General features: G+C 27.4%; 3 protein-coding genes and 1 long non-coding RNA gene across 6 annotated transcripts in view; 2 read left to right on the plus strand and 2 right to left on the minus strand.

Annotated features, from left to right (window-relative positions):
* The window catches only part of LOC126897849 (eukaryotic translation initiation factor 1A, X-chromosomal-like), an 11,824-nt gene extending 6,337 nt beyond the window's left edge, over positions 1 to 5,487 (plus strand). The window contains exons 1-6 of one of the 2 annotated variants that reach the window (XM_050671774.1): positions 2,884 to 3,086; positions 3,192 to 3,275; positions 3,813 to 3,916; positions 4,965 to 5,097; positions 5,182 to 5,285; positions 5,347 to 5,487. In XM_050671774.1, the coding sequence (XP_050527731.1) occupies positions 3,071 to 3,086; positions 3,192 to 3,275; positions 3,813 to 3,916; positions 4,965 to 5,097; positions 5,182 to 5,285; positions 5,347 to 5,352 (447 nt within the window). In that variant the 5' untranslated portion in view covers positions 2,884 to 3,070 and the 3' untranslated portion in view covers positions 5,353 to 5,487. Of the gene's footprint in view, positions 1 to 2,883; positions 3,087 to 3,191; positions 3,276 to 3,812; positions 3,917 to 4,964; positions 5,098 to 5,181; positions 5,286 to 5,346 lie in introns of those variants that run through there. The other variant, XM_050671773.1, reaches the window with a different exon arrangement.
* A 5,405-nt stretch (positions 5,488 to 10,892) lies between these two features.
* LOC126897853 (uncharacterized) lies at positions 10,893 to 13,628 on the minus strand. The gene is made up of 3 exons (XR_007702213.1): positions 12,307 to 13,628; positions 11,101 to 12,221; positions 10,893 to 11,044 (listed from the first exon to the last, which is right to left on the minus strand). It is a non-coding gene; the product is annotated as an uncharacterized LOC126897853 (long non-coding RNA).
* Positions 13,629 to 13,924: 296 nt separating this feature from the next.
* LOC126897851 (uncharacterized) lies at positions 13,925 to 16,901 on the plus strand. Of its 2 annotated transcripts, none has more exons than XM_050671776.1 (4): positions 13,925 to 14,204; positions 14,285 to 14,509; positions 15,684 to 15,917; positions 16,310 to 16,901. In XM_050671776.1, exons 2-4 carry the CDS (start codon positions 14,348 to 14,350, stop codon positions 16,433 to 16,435), a joined length of 522 nt encoding a protein of 173 aa, XP_050527733.1. In that variant the 5' UTR covers positions 13,925 to 14,204; positions 14,285 to 14,347; the 3' UTR covers positions 16,436 to 16,901. The 2 variants fall into 2 exon arrangements, with proteins under 2 accessions (XP_050527733.1, XP_050527734.1); XM_050671777.1 differs by having other exon boundaries at positions 13,925 to 14,118.
* Positions 16,902 to 17,593: 692 nt separating this feature from the next.
* On the minus strand, positions 17,594 to 23,084 carry LOC126897839 (protein ERGIC-53). The gene is made up of 11 exons (XM_050671751.1): positions 22,651 to 23,084; positions 22,478 to 22,534; positions 21,681 to 21,778; positions 21,448 to 21,620; positions 21,276 to 21,375; positions 21,086 to 21,209; positions 20,858 to 21,017; positions 19,286 to 19,536; positions 19,116 to 19,218; positions 17,959 to 18,231; positions 17,594 to 17,894 (listed from the first exon to the last, which is right to left on the minus strand). Exons 1-11 carry the CDS (start codon positions 22,799 to 22,801, stop codon positions 17,858 to 17,860), a joined length of 1,527 nt encoding a protein of 508 aa, XP_050527708.1. The 5' UTR covers positions 22,802 to 23,084; the 3' UTR covers positions 17,594 to 17,857.
* Between the last annotated feature and the right edge of the window lie 804 nt (positions 23,085 to 23,888).

Below are 23,888 nucleotides of genomic sequence, written 5' to 3' on the forward strand. Positions count from 1 at the left end.
AAAAAAAAAAAAATCAATTTTAATAAATTCTAAGCGAGATATTACTATTTAAAGTTTAGGGGATTTAACAAATAAAACAGTAGTCGGGTAAATATAGTATCGTTATTATTTAGTGTACCGATAAGAAGTGGTAGCGCTTATCGATTTACGATCCATAACGTTCTCGTCTGTAATGATTTTTTCTTAATAAACCCTAAACTTTAGAGAGCCGTGGAGCGCTTAATATTTAATAAAATAAAATATTTTTTTTACAAAACATTTTTTTTTATTAAACTAAATATAATGGTATAAAAAAAAAATAGTGTTGCCATTTGAAAATATGAAGTTGACACTATTTTTAAGCAAAAGGGATGGTGGTAAAAATTTAAATTTTCTCGTGAAACAGCTCATCAAAGATCCATAATGATTAAAAAAAAAAAATTGTTTATAACTCTTATATTTTCAGAGATAATTCGTGAGGCATAGTTAGTCAATCACCCTGTATTGTCAGTTAGTGTATTTATAAACTCACAACAATGTACCTTACTATCATTGATAATAACAATGCTGTGTACCTGCTAATATCGATGTCATAAAAAATCAATTAGCTACCTGTATTTGTAAACCCTTGTGTATTATACATGTATATTAACTCAAAAATTTGAAACTTTAAATGTTTATATCTAATAAACAAATTAAGTTTCATTAAAAATTCAAATGCCATTTACTATTAAATTAAAAACTCAAACATTTTATTAAATTCAAAATATGTGTTACCATTTAAAAAAACAAAGTTGACACCCTTACCAGGCATAAGGGATGAACTTAAAAAGTATTACATAGTCAATAATTCAAGAATAATGTGTAACTAAAGATAATAATAAGAAAAAAATTTTTAATTATTATTATTCTGTAAGTAATTGAGTGGGTTATGATAAAAAAATCACCCTGTATATATTCATTACTATTCTATACATCAGCTTAATCATGTTATACATTTCTAAATCAACTTTCGGAAGTCCGGAAAGCCAAAAACAAAGATTATAGAAAAATAAGACTTCACCATATTGAAAAAAGTTTGAGATGTAATATTTAAAAGATTTAATGTTACTATGCTATTAGTATCAAGCGATCCTACAGGTCATCAATTAAAATTGAAAACGAAAGGCCTTTTATAAGATAAAATAACCGTAAGGTAACAATATCTATTCTTCAAACAGCTATAAATAACGACGAGATTACCATGTGACCTTAAAATTTTATATTTTGTCAAACACTGGAATTGAGTTTTTATAATTGTTTTAATATTTTGAGTACATTTTAAAATGGGACTTTGCCTAAAATTTAATTTCAGACCACTAAGCGAAGTAACAAGTCAAGTGTTTTGCAGGAAAAGTATTAATTCACGACGAGTATAAAAAAAATAATTTAATTAAATTCACGCTAAAAATAATGTGAATTATATGATCGTTCAATGTTTAGTATATTATATTATGAGTAATGGCGGCCCAAGATTTTCCAGGATCTTGGGCAAAACAATATATTTTATTTTTGCTCACCAATAAATTCATCTACATCGTAAATCGTCAAATAAGCAAAAAAAATCGTTCGGGTAACTGCAACGAAGCCAGGTATTCCTACCAGAATGTGGCATACAATAAGGACGTCCTGAAGGTAGAAATTAATTATTCCACATAAGGCCAAGTTTTAAAATAAGTATTTGGATGTCAAATAGAAGGAGTAAATAATTTTTGTATGCCTTTAAAAAAACCCAGCACAGGGGGGTCGCGTCACAGTGGTGACGTGCCATAGTTGGATCAAGTATAATGATATCTGACAGTGATTAAAATCACTATCAAAAATAAACGCTTCGATGCAAATCTTTAGATAGTGTTTAATTTTAAAAAAATTGGTGTTTTATTCCAAAAGCTACTTGATCTGCTGGTTCCTTATTAATATCTCGATTAAGATAAAGTATGTCGAATGAAAAAAGGTTTATTAAAAAATATTATTTCTCATAAAAAAATTGTGTGGATCCATAAACTTTTCAATAAGTTATAGCATTATAAAGTTAAATATAATATAAATAATAAAATCGAAAATTTTCACACAAAAATAGCATTCGGTAGCCGTTTTCACCATGAAGACAAGTCCAGAGGTCAAATTTTTTTTTTTCAAATTAAAGTATATTACATTAGCTTTAATTTAAGATATATATAAAAGTGTCAGACCTTCCGGAACATTTTCAAAAGTTAAGTTGAAAAAGTTAATTTTTTGTGAAAAAGTTGTCATTTTAAATCCCCCCCTGTGGGCAGAAAAAAGGTCGAATTTACAAAAAATATATACCAACTGATAAGTAAAGACATCAAGCATCTATATAAAAAAAAATTATATTGATATGTTCATTTTTGAAAAAGTTACGGCAGTTTTTAGTAAAAAAAATTGAAAAAATTTCGAAAATTAGCGATTTTTAAATTTGTAATTTTTTTGGAGGTTTCCCCCATTTACGGGGAACGAGGGAAATTTTTTCAATTTTGAAGGGTAATGTCTTCGACTAGATACGATTTGTGATCTTTTGACGTATCGTTGAAAGAAATCCGTTCGGTGAGAGCTGAGAAAAAGTGGTAACAGACACAAAAAAAAAAAAAAAAAAAACACATCATAGTAAAACCAATACCTTCTCAGCTTCGCATCGAAGCTAATAGTGAATATTAAGCTTTTATTAATATTTACTTAACTCATGAAAAATAAGATTAACATTGTCCGTATTTAAATAATTTAAATTTTGTTGCTAACCCTTACTTAATCTTTTTAGTTGGCACTCCTTAAACTTTATGCTCATTATCACTTTTAGTGATATGATTACAAAATTTGATAAAAAAAACCATGCTTATGCTTATAATAAAAATTAATACCGATTTGATAAATAATTTTAACAAGTTGCTTGTACTTGTTAGTTTTTGACTGAATCTATAGGTAATTTGTTGATATTTTGACTACTACATTAATTTGTACATTTTTGTAAAATAATATGAATTAAATTATTATCTAAGATAGTTGAACAAGTATAAACGTTTAATTAAATTTAATCATGCCCAAAAATAAAGGCAAGTAGAAATTGACATTAAATATTCATACCTGGCCCTATAACTTCTAAAAGAGTTGGTTCACTTGCTCTTAAATAATTAAAATGTATTTATTAATTACCACAGGTAAAGGAGGTAAAAACCGTAGACGTGGTAAGAATGAAAATGAAACCGAAAAACGTGAATTAGTTTTTAAAGAAGATGGTCAAGGTATTGTTCTTTTTTTTTTTTAATTAAAACTTTTAATAATATTATTAACTATTTTTTACAATTTTTAAGTATTTGAAAATGTTTAAAAATTATTATGGTTGTCATAATATAAAGGTATTAAAAGTTTGGTAGAATAATTTATTACACTAAAATGCTTGTATAGCTATTTGTAGCTAGTGCTGACTTTAGGTATAATTTATGTGTGCAATGGCACAGAGTGCTAAAATTTAAAGGGCATCTCTGCAAGAAAAAATTTGATCTTCCATAATATATTTAAAAGTTGTTCATTTTACTTGTCAATTCAAATAAAAGGTTATACATTTTTCTGTAAAAGTGACCATTATAAAATGTGTTCATGGAGCACTAAAGTAATAGCTCTATGGAAGGCATTATGTGTAACTATGCATGTCTTTAAAATGTAACAAATTAAAACATGATATTAAATTAAGATATAACATTAAAAATAGTGTTAATTAAATAGAAAAAATTCAAGTTTAATTATTTTATATTAGTTTTATGTATTATTTTTACTCTCAGAATATGCACAAGTCACAAAAATGTTAGGCAATGGACGTCTAGAAGCCATGTGTTTTGATGGCGTAAAAAGGCTCTGTCATATTCGAGGAAAGCTTAGAAAAAAGGTAAATTTTTAGACTATTTTTATGTGAATGTATTTTGATAAGGATAGAAAAATATAATAGAAATTTAGCAATTATAAAAAATGGTGGTTGCGAAAAGGAAGATTTCATCCAAGTTATTAATTTAAAGATGAAAACACAATAATTAAATCCATTTTGATTTAATGCAATTTAGTATATTAAAACAAACAATTTTTTGTTTAAAGATGTAAGCAATATATTGTTTCCTAAAAAAAGGTCATTTTTATGTAAATACAGTATAATTGGAATATCATAAACCAATTACTCTCAAAATAAATACATGATTTATCGGCTAACAATTATTTTCTAGAATCATCCTTTATAAGTTATAGGGGTGTTAACTTTATTTTTTTTATCTATTATTCCAAAGGTATCATACATTATTAATTAGTTTATTTAATAGATAATGATGTAGTTAAAAAAAATGACTGGTGGGGTTTGTAAACATTACAACAACATTAAATCAGTACTTCAGAAGTTATTCTCATTTTTATACCTAGGAGGATGGAAAATAATGCCAGAAAATTATTAGTGATAAAAATAAATTATCTCTAGTCATAACTTTAAAATGTAAGTGTCTTCTAAAGTACTGGTTCTAAAGTTGTTATTGAACAGTCATTTTTTAAATTATATCATAAGTTTGCTAATTATGTACCTTGTCATAATTTATAGCACCTGTTATTTTTTGAGACTCCTCTTTATACTAAAATTCAGGAAAATTTTTCAAAATGATAACGCTAACAGCAATAACTAGATACATTTTATCTTCTGATTAATTAAATAGCAGAATTTGTCCAGTATAGTATATATTGAAAAAAATGGCAGAATAAAAATAATAGCTTTTCAACTAATCCAAAACTTGATATTAATATGTTATTTAAAAATATTGTTCTTAATTATATTGAAAAATTATATTATATACTTTTTTATCTAATTAAATAGAAATATGTTGTATTGATAAATATATATTTGATAATCTTATTTATAATTAGAACTTTATAATTATAACAGTATATTTTTTAAATTCTAGGTATGGATAAATCAAGGTGACATAGTATTGATAGGTTTGCGTGATTATCAAGATACAAAAGCTGATGTTATATTAAAGTACACTCCTGATGAAGCACGTAATTTGAAAACTTACGGAGAATTCCCTGAAACTGGTAACTATATATATATCCTTTTTTTTTTTTTTATTATTAAATTTAATTTTAGTATCTTGCCTAATCAAATTTTATATGCTTTAGTTCGTATCAATGATACAGTTACTTTTGTTGATGATGGTTTGGATGAAGATATTGAGTTTGGAGATGATATCAGTGATGATGAAGATGTAGATGCTGTTGATAATGTTAGGCAGTAATATAACTATAGGCAGTAATATAATTATTTTATTCTATTTATTTTTTCAGATTTAAATAATATTATACTAGCACTATTCCAAGTATTTGTTAAGATGGAGTTCTCAAACAAATTATAATAATTTACATCATCATTAATAATACTTATATAATAAATAAATGCTTAATATAATAAAAAAATAGTTTATTTATTTTGAAGTTTACTTGATACTTCGATAAAAATAAATTAAATCTATTTCCTAGTTGTAATTAATAGAAAATTTTTTAATATATTGTTATATTGTACGTAATTTACTACATCATTAAAGAGAGAAATTTTAATTTTCTACCATTTTTTAATAATTATTTCTGTATAAACAGCAATAATTTGGAGGAATAAAAAAGGATAAAATTTATCCTTTATAAAGTAGGGATAATTAGCTGATAATCAGGGCCTTAATAAGTTTCTGTCTTACAAAATTTTAAAATGATATGCAAATATCCATTAAAAACATTGGTCTAATTTGGTGAGGCTACATTTAATTTTTATAAAATAATGCATAAAATTTTACTAAAGCTTAAGGGGATAATGTGTAAACTGGGGATCTACTTAACTTCTAAGACCTATTACCCGACACCTATGAAAAAAATCTAAAAATAGTATGTTTTGACATAACACGGAATATTCATTCATATATTTAAAATGTATAATTTATTTTTAATTTTAACAATTAAATAAAAATGAAAAAATGAATAATATTTTTTTATTTAAGTGAATATATCAATGGAAAAATCTTATATGTTTCAGTTATCTTTATAAATTAATTATTTTTGTTTTTTTATTTTGAATTATTGAAATAAGACATTATAAATAAATTATAATGTAAATTATTAACTTTTTAACACTTAAAATTTAATAGTTAACTCAACCATGATTTTTTGAAAACTATGTCTACTTTAAGAATTACACTGTACACTGTATCAGTGTTTTTAGCTTCGATGCGAAGCTGAGAAGGTATTAATTTTACCATGTGTTCTTTTTTTTTTATGTCTGTTGCCACTTTTTCTCAGCTCTCACTGGACCGATTTCTTTCAACAATACGTCAAAAGATCCACAAATCGTATCTAGTTGAAGACATTACACTTAAAAATTGAAAAATTTTCTCTCGTTCCCTGGAAATGGGGGAAATATCCAAAAAAAATTACAAATTTAGAAATCGGTAAATTTTGTCATTTTTTTTACTTTTTTTTCTTAAAACTTCCATAACTTTTTCAAAAATAAACACATCAACATAATTTTTTTTTATACTAAAACCTTAGATATTTCCCTTTCATTTGATATCATTTTTTTGAAAATCTAACACTTAATCTGCTCATTGGAGGGAATTTAAAATAGCAAATTTTTTACAAAATTTAACTTTTTCAACTTTTTCAACTTATTTATATTTTGTAACTTAAAAGTTCGACGATAATTTTTTTAACTTTGGAAATTTTCTTTCTAGGCCTGATGAAGTAACGTATATTTAAAATAAAATATACCGTTCCCATTCATTTTTTTTCAAGTAGATTTAGATTCTGTCATACGTCGGTAGTACCCCTACGTATACACAAATTAGCTAATATATTTTAACGACTAGTTCGTCGTTTTTAGCTCTTCTCAAGTCCTCCTCCCGTTGGATACACTGGTCAGACCCAATCCCTCCAATTAGTAAACTACAAAAGAAGTAAAGTTTAGACTCGTGAGCACGGTCTAGCTCAAAAGTAGCAGACTGAAGGGTGGCTCCTCGTCAGCCACCAGAGAAGATGTGTAAAGTATGATTGCCATACCCCCTAACCCACATGATGCGAGTTTACCCTGCCCTAAATAGACGGGAGGTGTACACAGTCGGGGGGATATGGTGAAAGGCATATGTCCCCCATCCCATAGCATGGTAAAATGTTAAGAGTATAATGGAGGGAGCTCTCTCATGACAGTAGATATCATAAGTATGGGGGGTATATATTATGAAAAAATGAATACTTTTTAGAAATTACTTATTAAATTGTAATTATGAGATAAAAATGTTTAAATGGTGAAGGAATGGGTTAGTAAACGGTGATATGTGATCTGTGATTTGCTGACCTCCTATACAATTTTTTTATTTTTCTGCATAAATGAGCGTGAAATCATTGATAAAGTCACAGTCATCAAAAACCATCAGCTCTAAGAAGAAGACTCTACTCTATGAACAATATCGCTGCCGAACCTGTAAGAAAACAACGTTACATTTATATCGCACCAACACCGCCAGCTGAGAAGTGTAACTGCTAGAAGTTACACTATTGCGTTCAGCGACAGAAAATTTTTGCAAGTGGGCCTGAATCCAAAGGAGGACTTCAATATTACGGTATGCATTATTACTCCTTCAAGATATATTAGTATGTCAGCAGACCTTTTAAATATTATTTATGGAATGATGGATGAAATAGCATTATTTCTACAATCACCTCCGGTAAAGGGAGAGAACATCGTGTTATATCAAAATGTCGATTTTAATATATCCAAATTATTGTACCGCGATACCATGCATTTAGTATTAGAATTCAGGATGGTCGATGGGTGTCGAGTGTTATTGAATAACGAAAACATTAATAGACTTGTGGACTTACAGTGCAATATCAAGAAAAATAAAAACACGTTTACTATTATGCCATCAAATAGACCGCATCATTCAATACGTCGACGGTAAATGGTCGAGCCCTAAAATTCAACAATCAAACAATGATGAAATGGTTAATTTTATAAGAAGTTTGAATGACGAAGAATATGCAATACTATTCCTAAAGGTTGGGTTGGGTTCACGTCAGAAAATTAACCTACATTAATAATTTATGGACAATAACTTTGTATATTATACTAGTTTCTTTTAATAAACTTATAATCTAAAATAAAAAACAAAGTGTTGTTATTTGTATATAATATATTTATTTCATAATAATAATAATAATTACAAGGTTAATAATAAATGTTTACATAAACGTGTAAAAAATTTATTTTTTAAATTAATTTAAATTATACGGACAGTTCCGTCAAAAGGTGTATATGTAAATACATTGTCTGAAATTACTAGAGCATATGCAGTTGTATTAGCAAGGAACGCGGCTGATGCTTCAATTTCAATACGTAGGTTTAAAGACGAGACTGTTATTGTACCGTTCTGCTTTGACATGTCGATCACGGCAATAGGTATTAAATTATGAAATTGTTTTTAGCTTCGATGCGAAGTTGAAAAGGTATTGGTTTTACTAAGATGTGTTTTTTTTTGTCACCACATTTTCTCAGCTCTCACCGAACCGATTTCTTTCAATGATACGTCAAAAGATCACAAATACATCTTTCATTCAACATCCTTTTTTTTTTAATCAGACTATTTCCCTATATACGGGGGGTTCAAATCTAAAAAAAGCATATAGAAAGTAGAACTTTTGCAACTTTACTTTTGAAAGTGTTCCGGAAGGTCTGATACTTTTATATATATTTTAAATAAAGGTAATATAATATACTTTATTATGGAAAAAAAAATTTGACCTCTGGACTTGTCTTCGTGGTGAAAATAGATATCAAAGTTAATAAAAAAAAAATACGATTTTTGTAAAATAATTCATTTTTATATTTTTAACTTAATAATGCTATAACTTTTAGAAAAATGTATGGATCATTATATTTTTTTTGGATAATTACTATTTATATTTATATAAATTTATTCATATATTACACTTATAAATCATAAAACTTGTAATCAGAATATAAATAATGAAATAAAAGATCATATAGCTTTTGTTTTAACTCCAAGTAATTTTAATTGTTCCTTTTCGGTCACTTTGACGATTGGCATATTCCATACAACTTTTGTTAGTTTAATTGATACTGTAGACAGTTTTTCTTTTGCTGCGATACTCGTGTCTAATAGCTTGACAACCTCAGTATTATCAGAAGTTCCCGTGCTGTATTTAAGTTTTTCAGAAGACTCGTCCACGTCGAACAATTTGATTAATTTTGGGTGCAGTTTAAGAGTATTTTTTATAATCTTCGGCAAACCCTAGTATATGCGACAGCGGTATAATCCCAGAAAAATATGTACAGTCGAAAAAGTCTTTATTGTCCTCAGTAGTAATGTCCCATGCCGCAGTGTGTAGTTCATTAATATCAGCGGGGTTATATGAGCAATAGCCTTTCAAAGTAGATGTAATGTCCGGGTTGCGTACTTTTTGTATTTGAGTACCGTTTATTTCATAACGTATTTCAGAAAATAAATATGCGAGTCCGTTGTTAATAAATCTAGGACTGGACTTCATACCATCAGGTTTTTTCACTTCACCTTCCAAGTACAAATAACTGGCACTTGGTAAAGTGTAACTGTCCATGTTGCGAATTTCAAATTGTATTTCATCATTTTTACCTAGCGCAGTGGAGCTATACGATAAAAATGATTGTACCTGTTGACTAATTATTTTACACTGATCCACGTAACTTTCCGTCACGTCTAAACATAATTCGTCCATAATTTCAAAGAACGTTTTACGATTTTAAAAACGATAAATTACGTTAGCTAATGGACTTATTCGTTTTTTCTTTTAGCGGCGATTTTCTCGCGGCTTTCTTTTTAGGTAAATATGATGTTGTCTTTGCTCTGGGCGACTGTGAACTACGTATTGGACGACGAACACTTGAATATATATTATTAAACTTAAGAGTCATAGTTCTATGGAGAGTTAAAGTTTCCCCTCTCAAATCAACTATTTCACCAGATTGAGACCGTAATGCAACTTCAGCGTTGTATACATTAGATGTGTTTAGTGGATAATAAACTAACGATATAGGTACTTCTATAATTTTATATCCTGCTGGGACAGAAGGAAAAAATGCATGGATCGCTTTGCTTGATTGTCCATTATCATATGAACCGGTCGCTATATTACACTCGACATATATAGTATTAACTTGTAAAATATCAACAATGTTTGTTGAAACATGACGTATATTCGGTCCATAAACTTGTTCATTAAAACCTAATAACCGCGCGATATTATCGGTTACCGTAAAATCAATAGTGTTACTACACGTCAGAGCACTTTTCAATGTAACTAAAGAAAACAATTGAACGTATGGTTCCAACAGTTTTCTTAATACGGTTTCTAACTGTGCCAATTCATGTGATCCCGTCGGTATTGTAATTTCCGTTGTTACACCCTCGGGAGTCTTGAACTCCGATTTTATTACAGTCAGTTGTAATATTAGATATTGAGTTATTAGTTACAAACAATGAGAACAATAGAAACCCGTTTCCTGACTTACTGAACATCCTGTATAACATTATACATGTAAGAGGGTGAAGTATTAGCTATGAACAGGTATAGTTCAATAAGCATAGTTTTTATTACTATGTGAGTCAATTAATCAATCAATTATATTTTAACCGAGTATCATTTTACCTGTTAACAAAGGAAATCGTATTAAAATTAAATTTATATACAGGGTGTTCAGTAAGTCAGGAAACGGGTATCTATTGTTCTCATTGTTTGTAACAATGAGAACAATAGATACCCGTTTCCTGACTTACTGAATACCCTGTATATTTATTTAATTTTAAAACGTACCAAAAACAGCGTTATTCATTAATTTGAAAAAGTCTTTTTCGAAATCATTTTTGGCTTTCTGTCTCATCTCCGTATTGAGTTGTATATATTTTGATAGCCATGTCGACTGCTTAAATTGTAACACCTTATGCACCTGTAATTTAATAACATGTTATTATTATATTTTTAAAATATTATTTTATGAATTACCTTTTCTACTTTTAACTCGTTTGCCATAGCCTGTTTTAAATTTAGTTAATGTACAACGTAGTTTTCTTTCCGATTGAAAGTAGACAACAGTATTTTGACCCGTGAATTAGGTAGACATTTTCGTTCAGGTAGAAACAACGGCAATTAGTTGTGGGCATCATGTAATTCTTTCGGGTACGACACCTTCACATCAAGGGCCATCCCTACAAGAGAATCCGTCGGTAACTCTTCCGCTGTCTTTAAAATTTTTGTTTCGTCGTCCACGGCTAACCACTTAAAGTCACCACATGGCATATGTTGAGACATACTCCAACCATACAAATTATTGACATCCAGATATATAATTTCAGATTTTTGTTGTTTGATATCATAATGAGGTGTCTTTTCATTGTTGGCTATGGCATGTTTCAACACCGAAGTTGTCATTCTTCTACGTATTACCCTCTCAATAAAAAGTTGCTGTTCATAATCGCTTATGAGATCTAGTGAAACGCCCGTATGCAGCAACATAGCGTCAAAAGACAGGCCGGTTCCAATTTATATTTTAGTAGACTTGCGAAAATTCGTAAAAGCGTCCGCAAGTATTGTTACGTCAGTTTTCAGGTACAGATAAGAGTACTCACCGAGCGTTTTACAATTGAAATGTTGCCAATCGTTTTGCGCATGTTCGTATTCGGCATGACCAATATGGGTTTCTGACAGTTCATTATAAAAATCGGTTTTTGACGGTAATTGTTTTCCTTCTAGTACATCCCAGCTAAAGGTGTATGAATACGGGTACAACACGCCTTTACGGGTCACTAAATCAATGTCGCCGTCCGCTGAAAACCCTTTTGCGGTTTCTCCGAATAATTATATGTCAGCAAGAGCCGCTAAACTAGTACCCATAAAACGAAATGTATCAACGAACCTTAGCGAAAATTTGTTTGAAACAAACTTTGAAAAAGAAATATATTTTTCTTCTGTAGCAGGTATTACACTGATTCTACTAGTATCTCTTCCAAGGGCTTTAACTACAAAGTGACCGTCGTACGAGCTGAGATTATGAAAATATACGTTAACAAACTTGGGCGCTGTTAATTTTAAATTGCAATTGTTACGAAGCGTTTTTCTAAAACTACCTATATATATATATATACATTATATATAAATTATTCTTTTTATATTAATTACATTATATTTAACACAGTTATGTGTATGATTTACCTGTCAAATGATTATGGTCTGTTACTTTATGATTTTTCTCTGTAAAACTACCTTTACACAAGTCACAGCAGGTTTTCTTTATATGTTCTTCAGTTTCTTCGTGTGTCATACAAATATCAACGTTCGTCTTAAGCAACTGTTCAATTTTCAATGCCACTTCAGTTACGTCATCCATGAAACGAGTGGCTACTTCCCTAGGCCCACTGCTTTTATTACCTCTATGTATTTTAGGCGTCGTTTGAATATTAAACTGTTGTAATAATTCTATGGGTACACTGTCGGCCGCTTTTACTATGTATCCATAGACAAGTATACTGTATGTATTATATAATACTAGTAATACTATTATAATAGTATACTATTATGTATTATACTGTAAGTATCATCCATAGCTCATTGCAACATGATCATGTATATAATTTGTGTTTTCATTCATATCTTTGTTGGATTTGATCAACAGGCTCTCGAAATCGGCATAAATTACAAATGGATCTTCCTGTGTTTAATTAATAATAAATTTTCTCTTTTAATGTTACTATTTATTAAATAATAATTGTAATACTTACGGCGAATTGTCTTAACATGACGCGAGAGTGCCCATTTGTCCGAAAAAGTAGATGGACATAAATAACATTTAAATCGTATACCCAACCGTATACCATTTAGATGACGTACCAGTCCATGTTTGAATGGTAACACTTTTTCACAATTGTCACAAGAAAACATTTTTAAGACGTTTAACTGACACAACACTATTAATTTTACTCGAGTAATAGTCCGTCTTTTATGCGAAAATATTCATTAAATGTAACAAAATCAATTATAAACTCTGCGAATGGCAAAGCACATTCCGTCACCACTTAAACATTTTTATCTCATAATTACTTATTAATTACAATTTAATAAGTAATTTCTAAAAAGTATTCATTTTTTCATAATATATGCCCCCCTTCTTATGTACCCCCACATGTAGATTAACCCCCCATACTTGTGATATCTACTATCACGAGAGAGCTCCCTCCATTACACTCTTAACATTTCACCATGCTATGGGATGGGAGACATATGCCTTTCACCATATCCCCCGACTGTGTACACCTCCCGTCTATTTAGGGCAGGGTAAACCCACATCATGTGGGTTAGGGGAGTATGGCAATCATACTATTTACTACAATCATAACATTTTTTAAAATAAATTAATAGATAGTCTTACGTTTTCATCACACATCTTTAGAAAATAATAATAATATGTCTTTATAAAATTGTATATTACCATTATTTCAAGATCATATTTCAATATTTTATAAGCCTTGGTAAATTTTTTTAATATGTTATGTTGTATAATCGGCTTATTGGATCTTATAAGACATAGTATATACTGTATATTTATGACTTTATTTTAATGTTAACTAATTTTACAGTCATATATATGACTTTTAAATTAGTTAACATATTAAATTGCGACCATGATGTTTATAATTAGTTACCGGTATTACCGTAGTAAATGAATATTATTATAGCGTAACGTATTTATTTATCTATTTTACTGGGCAAAGAAAAAACAATAACGAGTGTGGGCGTGCGCTTTAAGAAAAACAGGACTGCTGCCACCGTCAAACGAGGACGAGATCAATATAATATCAGCGTTGGGCATAACACCCTATGTGGTACATAAAATGTTTATAAACTGAGAAGTTAAGTCGATCGAAAGGGTTAATACATGTGCGGAGTATAAAATCATAGTAATTATAAATTGTCACTACACAGAAAACAATTCGAATTGTTAATCAACACAACATTAATGTAATTATTGTAAGTTATCGTTTATAACATTCAAATAAAGATTTTTAACCACTTATAATTATTAAAATCAATTTATTAACACATAAATTATAGAGGTAAATCATTTTTATTATCAAAATAATGACACAATTTTATGGTTTCGCGATAGTTATTAAGTATTATTTAAAACGAATAGCTTAAGAAGTTGTGTGCATTCTGAGGTAGATTTAACACTTCCTTTCAAGTGAATTGCTTTAAAATGAAAAAAGATAAAAAAAAACACAAAGACAAAACAAAAAAAAATGAAGAACCCCTACCCTCTCCAGAGGAATGTACTCCCGGGTGCAGTAGCATGGATTGTATGGGTTTACAACAAATACCGCCATCGCCTCCTCCAAGTTACAAACATAGTTTGGCTGAAGTAAGAAAGAACTTTTTTTATAATTACATTTTTTGTTATTTTATTAATATATTTTAATATCTTAACCTGAGAGTATAATATTAGAAATTTATATTAAGTTTAATCAGTGACGTATTTGGGTTACACGTATTAGGGTTTTTGAATTGAAGGTAGCCATCAATTTATAAATAGACATTTTTAGTAAGACTAAAAAATTTGAACAATAAAATTTGGTTAGAATATATACATAATGTATGATATGCTTAATTCATCAACTACTCAAAAAAAAATGTTACTTTTTAACCAATAGAGGTGGTAGGAGAGAACTAAATTGTAGAATTACAAAGCTCGTTTCTTAGTATACTAAATGTATACTTGGAATTGAACGACGACAATGTGAAGTATAATTACATAACTAAAGGGCTGTCTCAATATTAATACTATAAAAATTATTTAGTCGACAAAAATAATATTTCAAAATTGTGTGACTTTTTTGTTTTGTTATTTCGTCGCAACCACTACTTTCTACATCTGTCTCTGTCACTGGCTAGCACTTTACCGTTCAGGATTCCTAACATATCTTTATATATTATGTCTATTAATGTTAGTTTTATACGGCCAAATGGTCTTTTGCTCTTCGGTTTATAGCTGGTGATTTTATAACTGACCGATTGTTTATTTTTAATACTCCATACTGTCTTGTCCAGTTTATTCTTTTACTTTTCTTTATATTTATTATCTCTGAATCCTTTAACATGCTTAAAATCTCTTCGTTCTTTCTTCGCTCATATTCTCCCAATATTAGATTATAACTTAGATTGGTGCAGTATTACTGTATTATCAATGTATGATTTTTGCTTGATAGTCTTAAATTCTTGTAGTTTGACTCCTATACCTGTATTTAATGCGTTTCTAACCACCTCCTTCAAAAGCAATGTTGAAGAGAATTGGTATGAGAGCATTTCCCTGTTCTAGTCCAGTGTTAATAATGAATGCATTCTATAGTAGACCATTGGATTTGACCATACAACTGGAGTTTTGACACATAAGTCTAGTAACGAGATGTACTCAAGTAAAACTAAATAATAATTAACTAAACCTACCTTTCAGGTTACAACTACATCAATGTATATAAAAGACATTAATTATTAAAATTACTAAAAAAATTTGTTCTTTATAAATAATATTTTTACAGAGACAATCCTTAGAACAAGGTCAAATGATGATAGACGAAGAAAATTACGCAGCAGCTGGAAATTGCAATCAGAAACAATGTATCGAATCAGAGCAGGACCATGAGAATAACGTTAGTTCACCAGTTAGACAAGAAATTTTTCATAAAAGCAGTAAAGAGTTTTATAAAGCAGTAGCAGCACAATGGGGTATTACATGTAAAATGAGTGATCACTGTCGGTGTTTAGATTGCCAGGTAAAATTAATCAAATATATTTAGTATGATTTGGACAAACCCATTGAGTCAAAGGGAGTATTTCCATTGGGCCTCAATAATAAATCCATTAATAGTATTAGGAAATAAGGGCCACGATTAAGACCAAATTTTAAAATCAATTTGTGTAAATTAAGGAAAATTAGATATTCACTCCTCCCCCCTAATAGGCACAAAAATAAAATTTAAGATAGTAAAAGAACTGGTAAAAATCATTTTCCTTGTTAGTGGTATATCCAGTGGCCCTAAAATTGAAATTGAAAAATCGTATATACGTTACTGTTTCTTACTATATAATTTGGTGCTATTCCAATCCTAATAGTATTTATATTTAAACTTATGACTTAAGTTATGAACATTTTTTTCCATAACAGAGCCGATATTTTGATTGTGAATATGATCAAGATAATGAACAAGAAAAAACAGACGGTGGACTTGGAGCGGGTACACCGATGTTCTTGTCTGAAATGATGCACACATCCACTTGCACTTTAATTTAGTACTTGATAAGTTTTTTCACAAACGTGTTATTTTTTTATAATTCATTGTAATACAAAATATCAAGGTATATCTATTTTGAGGAACGCATTTAAGTATTAGAATAATCTAAATCACATTAATGAAGTGATCGAAGTGGTGGTTACAGAGTGATAGTATCACTCTATTTTTTTTAAATTAAAATTATTTATCCCTCCACTTATTATATATAAAATAATACACTCCCTTAATATTATACAATGTACATAAGGTTTATTGATTTATAAACATTTTTTTTCTATTATAAATTGTAATTTTGTATTGCTATTATTTAATTAATAAAATTAAAATTAATATACTATAGTATTGTAGGTTTAATTATTTGTTTTAAGTATTCATAATATTTTCTTTAAATTAAGATTATTAAAATTCACCAACAGTATTAACATTTAATTTACCAACCAAAAATAATAATGGAATAAAACAAAACTGAAGAGGGCATCCTTCCATTTAATTTTAGCCACTTCGACCACTACGTTAATGATAAGAATATACATTTAATTATATATTTGTGTTTATTTGCGTGAATTGTTGTTACCCAGTGCCTATAAAAATTGTGTGCAGGTTAAAATTATTCTGAGTACAGAAATATCCAAATAGCCTGTACCTATATTTATTTTTTAAATTTAAGTCTTCTTTATATGATATGTGTTCTTAATTTATTATGTTTTTTTTACTTTTCTAAAAAAAACATAAATATTTTATTATGTATTTGACCATTTGAATCCACTGTCAAGAACATGGGTTGCTATTTCCATTTTAAAAATATTTACTATTATATTTAAAATTATATATCAATTGTATAATAATTATAAACGAGTTGAAAATAAAACTATACTAAAATAAAAATATACTTGTTATTCTGTGGATCACATTTAACTAGTATCTAGTTGATTGTATAAATATCTGTACATTTATAAACATACAATTACTAACATATACATTTATTATTACTATAATTAATGTTTATAACACCTTTTTAATAACTGAATAATTGAGGCGATGACAGAGGGAACTACTATGTCACAAAAATTTGTTTCTAAACCAAGTGATACGAGTCTGATATTCTACATGCTTTACTTAACAAATCTAAAAATTTTTATTAAAAAATAATAAGAAAATTTTATATATTAAAACACAAAAATATTTATTTAAATGAGATTATGTTACTATTATTGTATAATTTTGTACATCACAACACTTAATTTTAAATGCAACAAAATATAAAAACAATTATATTTAAAAATCTTGGTACTTATCAATAAACAATATTAATATAATATAACTTTATCCAAAGACAAAAACAAAATGATTTTATATGTTTTATACCAATGATGGCGGAATGTTTTATTGGATAATTTCACTAATATGTGCCAATTCTATTTCTAATAGAATTTTTTCGCTTGTGTTTCCTTATTATTCCTACAAAACGAAAATTTCAAGATAAATTAATGAGTTAAACTTTAAAGCATTAAATTCGATTTACTTATAAATTGCATAAATTATGAATAATAAAGTTTGACAAACTGCAACAGCAATAATAATAGTATTTGATGCACATGTAGGGCATGACATTTGTTGTGCATGGTGTGGTTTTTGTGCAGTTTGTGCATGTTTAATTATATTTAGAGAGTCTCTAATTTCATTCATCATTGATATAGAATCGTATCCACCAACAGGTTGAACTTGAGCAGTTGGTTGATGGGCTTGATTTCTAATTATGTTATCAGCCTTTGTATGTACTTCTACTATATAATTTCTAAAAATGAATATTTTACTCATTAAAAAGTTTATCTTTTTGTAAAAATTGAAATAATTGACATATTGACAAAGAATAAATAATAAAATAAATCATAAAAACAGGTATATATATTTTTAAAGATTAATCTGAATTAATTTTTAACTATTAATTTAAACTATTTTTATTAATCTAGATAAAAAATTCAATTAAATAGTAATTTAAATTATTATAAAACTATAAAATATTGATAATTCTTTTTTTTAAAGTTATCTTAACTAAAGATTAAATTAATTATACAATTTTTTTTTATATCATTCTCAAATATTTGGGTAATAAGCTAAACAAAAATATATAATTTCAATTTTATAAAAAATTGAATATAATTTTTCTTTGATAAAAATTTCATAGTTATAACTATATTAAATATATGTTGTTCTAAAAAAATACTATTATTGAATAACAAAACTATGCTATTTTTGGTGGATTATTTTACTACTACTGTAGAGCATACATAATAATCACAGAACGTATTTATATGGATTAATAAATTTCATTTAAACCATTTTAAATGGGTCCAAGTTTGTAAAACTTTCCTGATGAAACATTTAATAACATATATTTTTTTATTTGAGGGAAATAAACCCACCCATAGCCTTCCATAACTATACCACTAGTTACAACACATTCCTTAGATTCCAAGTCAATTAATGATAGTTTATACTGGTGGGTTTTGTGTTCAGAATAACTTAAAAATTTTAAGAAAGAATATAAATCCATTTCTTGTGTTAATACATTAATGTTTCTATGATATTTTTTTTTCAAAAAGGTAAATAATGAATAATCATTTTTTAAGTTAATATAATATTAACTAAAAAATATAAATAATAATATTAATAACTAACCTGACTTCTCTAATAGAATTAATTATATTGTTTTGAGTATTAATTAAAGATTCAACATCTTGTCTCATTATTCCTGTATTCATTTGCATTTGAGGTACTTGTGCTAAACAGTTGTAATTTAAATATTATGAATAATTTTTATTTTATAACTTAACAATTAACTATTTTACCATTTGGTTGTTGTCCAACCATTGTGCCAGCAAGTGCTAAAGAAGACTGAACAGTTGATAACAAACTAAGAGTTCTTTCTTGACGCCCAACAACTTCATCAAGTTTTTGACTTAACACTTTCACTGAATCTACAATAGCACTTTGTCCAGAAAATATTTGATTTAGTTCTCTTTGACTATCAGTTTCAAACCAATCATCAAATTCGTTTTCTTCGTGTTTTACTTTAGTTTCAGGATGTTGCTTTTGATATCTATAATAACATGTATAACTTATTATATAAATCAGAGGTACAATTATGATTTTGTGTATGCCTGAGTTAACATTTAAATTTTAGATAGAATGATATTTATTATATTATTATTCAAGTTTTAAGAAATATGAACTTAAGCTCAGTAAAATTCAATCCAATTCTGATAATAGATTTAATCCCTTCTATTCCAATTCAAAAATGATATGAATATAATGGTTCTCAAATAATATCAAAACTTTGATTTATTCTCCAACAAGAACACTATCGAACTCCATGTAAAAAATTGTTAAGTGTAATAAAACTTACATAATTAATAAAATTTTTAAGCACAATAAAAATGATAATGAGTATATGTTAAAAAAATTAAATTTAAAATATATTTATTTTATCTCAATAATTTATTTATTAAGCAATACCTTATTTAACAAATAAATATGTCAGATTTAATAAAATATATATTTAAAAATTAATAATGAAATCCTAAGTACCAAATTTAAAGTATTATAATGAAGATGTTTAGTTTTCAAAATAAGATCTCGTTAAGTAAATAAATTATTAAGACAGAATAAATGTATTTCAAATTTAATTTACTTAACATTTATTCATGATATAACACTTTTATAGAGCTAAATATTTTTATAAATGATTCATTATTTTTTTTTATTTCACAAATTTTTACACAGAATTCAGCTGTGTTATTGTTGGGATATAAGCAATTATTGTTTTATTATATCAACACCAAATGCCATCTAAACGATAATATATGGTCTGAACAAAAAATATGATAATTTTATAAGTGAAAACTGGAAAATGCTATCTAGCGAACAAAGGATAAATACGCAGATTGAACATAACAGTGGTGACGGATATAGAAGTGCCGATCTGCTATAATAATTAATTCCGTAAATCTGAAGTAATATGATGTGCCGCCAACATATGTGAAACTAAATAACTTAATTAACTTTTTTACTTAGCGTTATGCTGGATATCAACTTGTAAAGAATATTAGCTAATTTCCATGTTGTTTGTCAAATATAGAATTCTCAAAATACTCATGATTATTATCAATTTTTTCTGTCAGTTGTAATATTTATAATGTAGGATTATGATACAAGTTAATATGTTGTATCACTATCTTCATATATGATAAAAAACATTCAATCATTTTCTTTTTTTACATAAAATTTTATTTGTAAAGAAAATAGTTTTTTACTCAATTAAAAATAAATTTAATTGATCAAGAAATTTTTTAATATTAATAATTTAATCAATTAAAAATATTAACTGATTAATAAATATAATAATTGTGTCATATACATACTCCTCTTTTTCTTGTTCTAATTTACGTTGATAATCTGCATACTCTTTAGTCAACTTTTGCTCTTCATCAACTGATGTGGGAGGAGGTGCTCCAGCAGTCTTAAATGTTGTTCCTGGAGGATATAGACTGTATGTCAAAAAATGATTTACATCATGATCATCTGAAAAGTGAAAAATTATTTCAATAAAAGTATTTATAAAAAATGTTATTAAATATTTAAATATGTACCTGCAAGTCCACCAGTAGCAGCTGAGACACCAAAATATCCATTTTTAGGTAAGTAAATTTGTTCACTTCTAAAGCAAATTTCAAAATCATCAGCATTGTTGGTAGTTCCACTATGAAAGAAAACCTAGAAAAAATTATCAATTTTATGACTAACTAATAAAATCTACTTGATATAACATTAAAAAATTACTGTTAATGTGTTCATATAATATTCAATTTTTGCTCGAGTTGCAAACGGCTTATTTCTGAAATCTCGTAAACACCCAGATAGTTGTTGTGTAGAACCATCACTAGGTAAATAGAAAATTTTTTACTTATTGTTCACTATTAAATAAAAAAACATTATTTAAAGCAAAATTTACTTAGCATGATCAAAAACTTTAGATCCATCATTTACAATTCCCATAATATACGGGTTATTATGTTTGCCATCATTATCAAATGAGTCAAAAAACACACCCAATCCATTCCATTTATCAGAGCTGCCAAACACGGGTCCTTGATAATCACCTTTAGAAGTTGTGTACCAAAAAGCCTAAAAATATTATAATAAAAGAAATTTATCTACATAAATGTATCAATTATAAAAACAAACCAAGCCATCAGCACCTATTCTTCCTCTTCCACTAACTCTAAAATTTATTTCTACAGTCCACCAATCAAATGTAGTTGGAGTTTTTGTCCATATTGCACCTATAGATAATATTTAATAAATAATAAAAATTTGAGTTGTAAAAAATTGCAACTCAATGTCAAAATTGTCAAAAAATTTTGACAAATATTTAAATTAATAAATTTCAAATTATTCTTATTCGTATACAGTGACAAACTTATGAATATTTTTTTAAAAGGAAGTAATGATGTTTATAAATTTACTAATTTATTACAAAATACTATTAGTAAAAGAAACAAATATTTATTTAATAATTAAATTAGCATTTTTTAATAAGCAAGTTTTCTAGATCAGCTAATTAAAATTATATCACATTTCACATCTACAGTTATTACTTTTGAGAATAATTTTAATAATTATTTCAAATCATATCAAACAATATTTGTAAAAATATTTGATGGAAATTATTTCATATATTTATTCTCAGACTACATTAACTAAAATTCAAGTATTCTTGATACATATACTATCTATTCAATACTGTAATTAATACATAAAATTCATTCTAAAATTTCAATAAAAATTAAATACAAAGTTCTATTTCTTAGAACATAAACTCTGACTCTATTCTGATTTCATAAAAACGTTTTAATTTCTTTCTTGTAGAGGATATAACTATGAACTATTAAAAAATTACTAACATTATTTTAGGGATTTTTTTTTATACATGGCAAATTATAATTTTATAAGTCGATTGTGACGTAAATATAAGTACTAACCTTTTTGGCTTTTAAGGGATGGGGCAATTCTTACATTATCTGCACTAGCAATTGCATCTGAAAACAAAGGAAAAAATTTATAATCTCAATTTTTACTACATTAAAAATAATAAAATACATCAATCATATTTAAAAATAAACTATTTTAATAAATTAAATATATTATTACATACTTCCGCCATACTCCCAAAATGGTACAGATCCGTCTTTTTGAGCCAAGTATGGGGGTTTGAAACTGTACTTGTATTCGAATCTAGACACTACTTGATTGGAATATACAAAATTTATTACACTAATAATGAAAATAATTAAATAAAACGACATTATTGTCGCTATATATGATTACTAAAATTCAAATATTCTGTTACACTATTTTAGCATTTTCGTAAAGAAAAAAACTGTACGGTTGGCATGTTTGCTATCAAGAAGCACACGTTGTAATATATTGTTTTTGTATGTCTGTCTTAAGAACACAAAACAGTCTCAGAGAATACCAGTTGCCAGTTGCGAAATGTACACGAAGAACATGTTAATTTTTAATGATATTTTAATGTTTCAGTAATCGGTAAATAAAAACCGTACCTTATCATTATATTTGCATTGCCACAGTGGCATACGCTGTGGTGTAAGACGACGTGTCCGATTCATCACGGTAAATTCCCCTCCTACTACTCACGTTAGTGATAACAGCAACGAAAAAATACTTAAATGACAGGTCAAATTTTCTTGTAATCTTAGTTTTAATAAAATAAATGAAAAAAAAAGAAAAAATGTATTGTAAAATTTAACTTTAACCAAACATTCATTTTATCACTACTTTACTATGATTTCTGTTATTTATGGTTATCAATATTTATATTAAAGGCAAATAACTACTCTATATACAATTAAATAAATTTATTATGTTAAATAGAACATTGGAAAGTTAAATTGTTCAGTTTAACTTAAAGAATATCTGCTACATATAAAAATGCAAGTAGATAATTAAATAACAACAACCCTCTTAAAAATAGAACTATTGAACTACCACATTCCAATTTATTAAACATTAGTTAATTTGTAAAATATTCAAATTTCTTGAAGGCTAAATTCCAACATCAGTTAATGTACACGTTAACTAGAAAACGTACACATCATTTTATTTCAGACATTAACCGTAAAATAACCACATCAGTAATGTGTTATGTAATTTAATAGTTAATAAGTTTAGCACAGAAAATAATTTTTATGAAAATAGTAGTTTTTTATCGTTACCATCGTTATCGTTGTACTTTATATTAGTGAAGAACTACATCGCCATAGATTTACTCACGGAAAGAAATAGAATATTCCTTCCTCGTGACGAAATTAATATACAGAGTGATTCTTTTAATGCTAGCCGCTCAAATTCACTCAAAATAATAAGTTTTTA

This window comes from Daktulosphaira vitifoliae, unplaced genomic scaffold (genome assembly GCF_025091365.1).
Source record: "Daktulosphaira vitifoliae isolate Bord-2020 unplaced genomic scaffold, ASM2509136v1 Scaffold_2, whole genome shotgun sequence".
Taxonomy (NCBI): Eukaryota; Metazoa; Arthropoda; class Insecta; order Hemiptera; family Phylloxeridae; genus Daktulosphaira; species Daktulosphaira vitifoliae.